At 35.6% G+C, this 9,568-nt stretch overlaps 1 protein-coding gene across 2 annotated transcripts in view; it reads right to left on the minus strand.

Moving 5' to 3' along the window:
• Nucleotides 1–308: 308 nt before the first annotated feature.
• The window catches only part of Zmat1 (zinc finger matrin-type 1), a 38,829-nt gene continuing 29,569 nt past the window's right edge, over nt 309–9,568 (minus strand). Inside the window, exons 1-3 of one of the 2 annotated variants that reach the window (XM_021153633.2) lie at nt 8,380–9,456; nt 5,647–6,546; nt 309–2,074 (exon numbers count right to left, since the gene is read on the minus strand). In XM_021153633.2, coding sequence (XP_021009292.1) covers nt 748–2,074; nt 5,647–5,738 — 1,419 coding nt within the window. In that variant the 5' untranslated portion in view covers nt 5,739–6,546; nt 8,380–9,456 and the 3' untranslated portion in view covers nt 309–747. Of the gene's footprint in view, nt 2,075–5,646; nt 6,547–8,379; nt 9,457–9,568 lie in introns of those variants that run through there. The other variant, XM_021153635.2, reaches the window with a different exon arrangement.

The following is a 9,568-nucleotide window of genomic DNA, read 5'->3' on the forward strand; positions in this document are numbered from 1 at the left end:
CAACCTTTCTTCAACCTTAAGGTAACAAAACTGCAAAGTAGAAAACACTGAATCTTCTGCTATCTCTTTAGCAGGTTTCTTCTCCACTCATGCTTCTTGGTATTGTGTCCTTGCTTTTTGAAGGGTAGATTTAGACTTTGTGGTTCTTCTTTCAATTTCATTTTGAAAGGAGGGAGTGACAGAAAAGGAGAGGTGCGGGGAAGTAGGTGAGAGCAGAGCAGAGCAGAGCAGAGCAGAGCAGAGCAGAGCAGAGCAGAGCAGAGCAGAGCAGAGCAGAGCAGAGCAGAGGACACATACACATGGTCACACACATATATAAATACACATATACAAGCACACGTATATACCTACACACTTACGCAGAGAGAGAGACTGTTTTCTTTAATGGACTCTGACTTTAACTTCTCTTCTTCCGAAGTGCTCAATTTTATCTAAAACTTCTCCACTGATTCCATCAGATTTTCCCCCACTGGTTTTCTTATTCACTCTTCTGTAAGTAAAACTAAAAGGTCAAATTTTTTGAGTAGGTTTACCTCAAAACAGTTCCTTGAATGCTGGATTTAGATGTTTTATATATTGTTTCTCCTGTTCAATTTCAATTTTTGCAAACAAACAAACAAACAAACAAACAAACAACCCCAAAGGTTTTCTGTGCTGATTCTGTACTTTCCTTGATTTCTCCTCTTATTCCTGTCTGTATGTAAATCAGTATCATTTGCTTTTAGCCCTTCTTGGTATACTATAGGGTCAGAACCCAAGAATTGACTCATCCCAAAGGATTTCCTCTTCTGTTCTTTCTTCAACAGATTTCTTTTTCTCTTTTTTGTGCTTACGTTCTTCTTTCTCTGAGGATGTTTCATGTTTTCTTTTCTTTTTTCGATGCTTGGTTTTTTCAGAGCTGACTCCAGCTTTATCTTCCTCTCTTTTACTTTGCTTGATGCTCTTGTCTTTGTCTAAATCTTTATCCTGATAGCTTCTTTTTCTTTTATGTTTGGACTGTTCCTTTTCTGGTCTTTCTTTTCCTTCCTCCAGATGTCGTTTCTTCTTCTGACGTCGCCTTCTATGACTTGTTTCATGGGCACTGGCATTGTCATTTGAGGGCAGATGCTTGTAAATGTCATAGTCTTCATTGTATGAGCTAGGGTTATCTTCTTGTTGACTGAGGCTCAGAGAAACAGGCATTTCTGAGAACTCCTCTGTGGTAAGCTGATAGTGGCTTTCAGCGTCTAGGCTCGGTTGGTTTTCATAAGCTGGTAAGCAATGAGGTAACGTGTTTTCTACTGCTTGTGCACTGCTGTATGGATCTGTGTAAGTCTGGAAAGTCTCACATGGGAGTCCTTCCTCAAACATTGTATGACTGGATCTTCTGTCAACCATTTCTCCGTAATTATGGGTTTCAAAAGAGCTATCCATTCTTCTAAAAGAAGTCTTTGGCTCGAATTCTCTAGATTCCTGCACCTTGTAATCATCAAATTCATTTTGGAAATCATCATTTCTCCTCTTTGAATGAGATGGTAACCAGTGAGGAGATTGGCCCTCCACTGGGGAGGCACTGTATTCTTGCTGGTAGGTCTGTGGAGCCTCAAATGAAAATCTTTCCTCACAAGGCCTCTGTCTGTGTTCAGAATCAACCCTTTCTCTGTATCTCTGATCCCTGTACCTATAGCTTTCTGACATCCGTCTAAAACTAGTATTGGGATCAAGTCCTCTGGCCTTCTGCCCTTTGATGTAATCTTCAAGTTCATCTTGGAAAGAGTCATATGTCTTTGACTCTGCTGGTAAACTGTGAGGTAACTGCTCTTCTAGTGCTCTAGAATCATTGTATGGTCCTGGGTGTGCCCAGAAATTTTCAAGTGAAAGTGTTTGTTCAAGCATTTTATGTCTGGGTCTAGAATCAACCATTTCTCTGTATTCATGGGTTTGGGCTTCCATGTAATTATCCTCCATTTCCCTGAAATGACCCGTGGGCTCTAGTTCTCTAGATTTTTTCATTTTGATGTCATCTCCACACTCAGCTTGACAAGACTCTTGCATTTTCTTTGAATTCTTCACTTGATTGATAACATGAGATTCTCTACAAAGAAAATAATACAAAGTTTTGATTACTATGTGTATTTTCTTTGCTCTAAATATTAGTTTCAACAAAATCTACAGAGGTTGAAATAAAAAATTAAAAACTATAAATTAAAAAAGAATTTGATGCTCAAAATGCATAGTATAGATAGTCAGATACCTCTGTAGAATTTCACAAGTTTTACACAAAAACATTTCTTAGAAGACAGCAGAGTGGAGACACCAATTTCTCCATGAAATTGAAATAAAATCACAAGTGCAGAGCGGCAGGGAGAGGGAATGCTGTGGAAAGATACCCAAATGCAATAGGAGACAAGAACAGAGTGAAAGGAGGGAACACTGAGTGTTAAGAGTATATGAGATTTGAATACTGAATGCAGAGCATTAAACTAGGAGTGGAAAAGATGCCTCTCAATGGGGCTTTTAGCAGCAGAAGGAAAATGCTTGGTGAAACCAGCACCTTGCAAAAGTACAGTTCAAGATAGAGATCTACGTTCTATACTATTAAGCTGACTTCAAAGAAGTCTCCTGTAGTCCTCAGATTAATTCACTGTTGCTGAAATGAGGAAACATTTAAAAAGTTTTCCTATTGTCCAGCCTTTTTTTTCTGGATGAATAAACCATTTTAATATCTCCAAATCCCGACTGCCCCACTGATTCATAGAATATATGCATTGTTGAGACTATAAAGATCAACAAAGGGACTTCAGAGGTAAACGACACCATAAATCAAAAAATGGCCTAAGTATACACTATTTGATTCAACAGCTGCAGAATACATATTGTTGTCAATAGCTTTTCTGAAATTGCATAGCCAGGGAAATATTAGAGAGAAGAGAAACCTTGCTCCCTAAATGGGTTTAGGCCTGCTTTGTAAGAGGGAAGCCATTTACATACGGCTGTAAACTTGCTCCAAAACCCATCAGAAGAGGTCTTAGACCCTGGGAAGGTACTGTAAGATGGTTGAGCTGAAATTGACATAGCATCAAAGTATGATCTAATTATCTATATTCATATCCACAGAGGTTATTCTCTGCCTTAAATAGAAAAACCTCTCCATTGCAGATAAATGCAGAAACTTATGGCTGAACAATATGCTGAGAATAAAGGCTCAGCCCTAGACTAGACATGTATGCAACCTACGTAAGATTCAAGAAATACTGTAGAAGATGGGTCAGAAAGAATTACTAAGTGCTGGTGAAGAGGAAAGGGGCTGAAAGTTTCATGTTAAACACAACATAGATATGACAAATAAGAACTTACAGGAGCTGTGTACACTGCCAATGGGTCCACAGATGTTGGGCCCTCCTACAAGTCAGATATGGAGAGGAAAAGGATTCATAAGGTCCTACTACATATTGTTGATCCATTGTTAACCAACAGATTCTTGGACAGGGGTAAGTATAATATCCAGATGTGTACCCAATGGTGATTTCACAAGGTTCTTCTGATGGTTAGTTCCAAACTCAAGATCACATAGACATCCCTAATTAAACTGCGTGGAACACTAAACAGAACCAAAAGCTAGTAAATAGGAGAAAGAGATTTATAGGAAGAGGGGGTTTGGATAGTTAAAGGGAAATGGGAGAGGTAGGGAGAGTAAAAATAAAATACCTAATGTACACATACAAAATTGCTCAAGAACAAAATTAAGTAATTAACAAAAGAAGAAAACACAAGAAAACAAATTTTGATGGGAATGCAGAGAAAAAATAAATATCTATTTTTGTGGGAATTTAAATCAGTGTGGCCACTATGGAACTCTATAGGGAGTTTCCTCAAAACCTAAATGTATAACTACCGTATGATCCAACTATATTACTCCTAAACATATAGCCCAAGGAATCCTAGGTGGCCTACAAGAAGAGATGCCTACACAGCAATACTTGATGCAATACCATTTACAATAACCATGCTATACAATAGTTCAGGTGACCATAAGCAGGTAAAGAATGCCTTGTGATGTGCAAAGATACACTGTTATGAAGAAAATTAAAAATCATATTGTTTGCTGAAAAAAAATCCTGGAGAGTATGATATTAAGTTAAATACTCCAGACCCAGAAAGTCAAGTATTGACTGTTTTCTTTCATATGTGAGATCTAGACAGTTTTTAAAATTTCCATAGCAGTAAAAGGGGGAAAATTAGGGAGGATATTAGGATAATAGGAGAATGAATATGATCAAGTGTGTTTTATAAATACATGAAGATGTTGCCATAGAACTAATTATTTTATCTAAGAAATACATGCTTATAATAAACCAGTCCTAGGGTAAATGGTGGATGGACATAAGAGTGGAAATGTCTTATGCTACTGTAATATTACAAAACACATGTTGGTATACTGTGGCTAATCAACTTTAATAACCATTGCCATAAAAAACTGAATGGCATTTTTAGAAATCAGTTATTTTGTAGATATACGGATGAGATAGGCTATTTATTTAAAATCCCAAAGTTTTCTTTCTAATGTATAAAGTGTATTTTCATCAGCTGAGTCTGACAATTTCACTCCTGTGGTAGACTGGATAATAGGTCCATGTTTGAATACTTGGTCCCCAGTTGATGAAAAGTTATTTGAAAAGGTGTAGGAGGCGTGTCCTTGTTGGAGGAGGGGTAGGTATCCTTGCAGGAATCATTTAAGGTTTCAAAAGACTCTGACCATTCCTACTGTTATCTTTGCCTCCTACGTGCAGATCATGAACTTTCAGCTGTTCCTATCAGACTTTTGTTTCATCATCATGGATTCTTATCCCTCTGAAACTGTTAAGCCCAATTAAATGCTTTATTTTATAAGCTACCTCGATAATGGTATCTTATCATGACAATAGAAAAGTAACTCAGACAGCTCCTAAATACTCATATCCAAACAGTATAAATACTTTCTTATAGGATAAAAGAATACATTTTATGTTCTGATTTCAAAATCAACAAACTAATTTATACAAAATATAAATGACCCTTTCCCCTACTACCAAAATTACTTTGCAATTGTCCACTAATTTCTCCTCTTCTTAAAACCATACATTAATATTGACTAAAAATGGCTCATGACCTCTGTTCTTAACTATTATACTCCAATGTATTCAATTCCCAGCAATCCACGTGGTGGCTCAAAACCATCTGTAATGAGATCAGATGTCCTCTTCTGGTGTGTCTGAAGACAGCTACAGTGTACTCGCATACAATAAATAAAATAAATCTTTTGTTTTTTAAAAAGATAATGACTAGATCACAGAATCCTTGGAATTAAGAAAACATTTTGAGATGCTTTGAATTTGCATGGCTAGCCTGAAGAAATGATCTTTTAGCACATCTACAAAGAAAACATAATGTTGTCTATTCAGAAGGAGTACTAATTTACCAGACAGATCTGTCAGTTCATTACTGTGATAAACTATCCCTGGCATTAGCATATAGAATGCTACAAATACCACTTACCACTTCTAGATTCAGGTCATAGGAAAATGACTATCTAGAAAGTTTGTAAAATATATTCAAGAGTATTTGACTGGAAGCTTTGGTCTTTGGTAACATGAGAATGCTTTTCTTGTACAAGAGAAAAACACTTACTTAATTTGATGTTCAGTTCCTTGCATGTGGGACCGGAACATATGTAAAGATGTAAAGGTGATACTGCAGATATGGCATACGTAGGTTCTCATTCTATATGCTATAAGATGAGAGAATTTAAAAACATCAATATGGAAACTCTTTGAATCAGATGATGTCAGTGATAGATAAGAATTTATTAGAAACCCTCTACCTGAATCTTCCCAGGAAAAATTGGTCCCCAAAGATAAAATAATTTGCTGGCAGTGATGGGAGCAAAGAGTAGAGTTAGCGTCTTGGAGCTCAAGTCTCTAAATTTAATGGCTAGAATTTTTCACACTATACACTACAGGTATAGTCTTTGTTTATTTCTTAATCATCTGCTACCTGCTTTGTTCACTGTTGCTATATATACTGTATAGCAGGGACCTCAAACGACATGGCTAACAAACATATTATTCCTAGTTCTACAACAACCTTTTTGTTTGCTGTTAATTATTTTTCTACCCAGCCAAACCATGAAATGTCCCATAACTTTAATTTAAAATTGTAAAATTTTACTTTTCAACCTACAATCACTGTAGTTCACTAGTTATAAAAATGATTTCCACAATTTTTAGAAAAAAGAACCAGTGAGGCCCACACATAGCTTAGAACATAAAAGTAAAATTCTAAAATAATAGTTGCTGTTTTAAATGAGTTAAATTAAAACTATAAAAAAGAAGTTGTATAACTGCTACCTAACTATTCTGCTTTTACAGTGGAATTAGAAGCAGGACATAAACTTATTTCTAAAGCTCATCATCCTTCCATTTTTATTTCTTGATAGGAAGGAGGAGGAGGGCCGGGCATGGTGGCACATGCCTTTAATCCCAGAACTCAGGAGGCAGAGGCAGGCGGATTTCTGAGTTCAAGGCCATCCTGGTCTACAAAGTGAGTTCCAGGACAGCCAAGGTTACACAGAGAAACCCTGTCTCGAAAAACCAAAAAAAAAAAAAGGAGGAGGAGGAGAAAGAAGACAAGGAAGAAGAGGAGGAAGAGAAAGAGGAGGAGGAGGAGGAGAAGAAGGAAAGAACAACTTGCACAAGATGCACAAGACAAGTACAAAATCAGCACTCTTTCAGACACAAGGCAATAAATTGGTATATAGATTTAAGAACAACCAGAATCACCTTGTAAATCAAACAGTAGATTAATCACTTATAGGAAGATTAATCATAATTAAGTGTATTGAAATTTGCTGAACAATCATTATTTCGAGAAACAAGAGACTACTTATAGGGTAAAATAAAAGTGACATTGAATAACATGTTCACTATTAATACCAGTGATCAATAGGTTACAATAAAATTTGAATGAATATTTTAATAATGGTACTTAGAACATCCTTCATACAGAGAATAGTCTTTTGGATATATGGTGTTAGGGAAATTGATTATCTACATAAAAATGTAGGTAGATTTCTGTCTTACCTGCTAAATTGATCAACTTAGAATGGACTAAAGCAATAAAGTTTAACATTGGCATAAAGGCAAATACATATATGCAGGTGATAACAAGTTTTGAAAAAGGTCATAAATTTCAAAGCGAGTGGGGAAGAGTATATAAGAGGGCTTGGAGAGAGGAAAGGGAAAGGAGATAGGCTATAATTATAGTATAATCTAAATGATAAACAACAGCAAAGGAAATTACAGAAAGAAGTACAGGTTAAATGTTTCAGGGCACAGTAATACATGAGGACTTTTTGGACAAAGCTCCTAAAATTCAGAAAGTAAAGGCAAATATAGAGAAACCAAATTCCAAAAAACTTTAAAGCTTCTGAACAACAAAGGAAATACATAATGGAGTTAACAGGTAGTCTATAAATGGGTGAAAATATTTACAATATAAACATTCATACATGTGTATATATATTCACACATATAAGTATATGCACACGTATATACATATACAAATATATATATGTATATATGTATACATACATATATATGCACATGCATATATATACATATGTACATACATATGTACACATGCACAAGCAATTGATATCCAGAATATATAAGGAACCCCAAAAGCTCAATAACAAAAACTCTTCTAGTCATTTCTCAAAAGGAAACATCCAAATGTCCACCAAGTACATTAAAATACAGAACATCACTAATCACCAGGTAAATGCAAACTGAAAGAACAAGGAGATTCCATCACACCCCAAGAAGTATAGCTAAACAAAAAAGCCTTAGGATAGGAAATGCTGGTGACGGTGTGAAGAAAACATTGGTAGAAACATCAGTTAGAATAGCCATTCAAAATATGGAAGATACTTAAAAGTTAAGAAAATAATTACCATATATTCTTGTAAACATAATATTAGTGTACATCCAAAGCAATTGAAGTCAGTATGAAAGAGACATGTGCATTCCCATGTTTATTACATCATTATTCACAATATGCAAGAAATGTGCTCATCAACTGATGAATGGATAAAACATGGTACATACAATGGAATATTACTCTGTCATAAAAATACTAAAATCCTGATAGGGTCAAGAAGATTTTGGGTATTAGTTCATTATATACCAATAATAGATAACAATTATATTTCCTATATTTCAAAAGGCTAAGAAAAGGATATTGAAAAAATTTATTACAAATCATAAATATCAAGCCAGGTGTGGCAGCACACCACTTTAATCCCAGCACTCGGGAGGCAGAGGCAGAGGCAGAGGCAGATGGATTTCTGAGTTCATGGCCAGCCTGGTCTACAGAGTGAGTTCCAGGACAGCCAGGGCTACACAGAGAAACCCTGTCTCGAAAAAAAAAAACAAAAACAAAAAAAATCATAAATATCTTAGGATATAAATATGTTTCACTTGTCTTAGATACTACACAAAGTACACCTGTATCAAACATTATAAGATAGTCCCATTAGTACCCACAGCTTTGATTTTTTGTCTTTGAAAACTTTGAATGAAAGATAACTCTAAAATCATCTTCTATCTCCCTTTCCTGGAGAATAAGTTGTTTCTGGAATGAATTTGGGAATCAGTTTTTTAAACTAATACTGCAAGTTAATTATAAGAGATGTTGGATGAAGCATACTTGATCTTGGTGAATGATGGCTTTGATGTGTTCCTGGATTTGGATTGCAAGAATCTTATTGAGTATTTTGCATCGATATTCTTAAGCAAGATTGGTACGAAGTCTTGTTTTTTTTTTAGTTGGGTCCTTGTGTAGTTTAGGTATCAGAGTAATTGTGGCTTCATAGAATGAGTTAGGTAGTGTTCCTTCTGTTTTTATTTTATAGAATAGTTTGAGGAAAATTGGTATCAGGTCTTCTTTGAAGGTCTGGTAGAATTCTGCACTAAATCCATCTGGCTGGCCCTGGGCTTTTTTTGTGTTGGGAGGTTTTTAATGCCTTTTTCTATTTCCTTGTGTGATTTGGGCCTATAAAAATAGTTTACCTGCACTTGACTTAACTTTGCTATGTGTTACTTGTCTGGAAAATCATCCATTTCATCTAGATTTTCCAGTGTTGTTGAGTATAGGCTTTTGTAGTAGGAGCTGATGGGGTTTTTTGTTTGTTTGTTTTGTTTTGTTTTTAAATTTCCTCGGTTTCTGTTGTTATGTCTCCTTTTTCATTTTTGATTTTGCTAATTTGGATACTGTCTCTGGGCCCTTTAGTTAGTTTGAATAGGGGTATATCTATCTTGTTGATTCTCTCAAAGGACCAGCTTTGTTGATTCTTTTTACTGTCCCAGGAATGCAAGGTTGGTTCAATATACAAAGATTCATCAATGTAATCCACTATATAAACAAACTTAAAGACAAAAACCACATGATCATCTCGTTAGATGCTGAGAAAGCATTTGACAAAATCCAACACCCATTCATGATAAAAGTCTTGGAAAGATCAGGAATTCAAGGCCCATACCTAACCATGATA

The sequence above is a fragment of the Mus caroli genome, chromosome X (assembly GCF_900094665.2).
Source record: "Mus caroli chromosome X, CAROLI_EIJ_v1.1, whole genome shotgun sequence".
Lineage (NCBI taxonomy): Eukaryota > Metazoa > Chordata > Mammalia > Rodentia > Muridae > Mus > Mus caroli.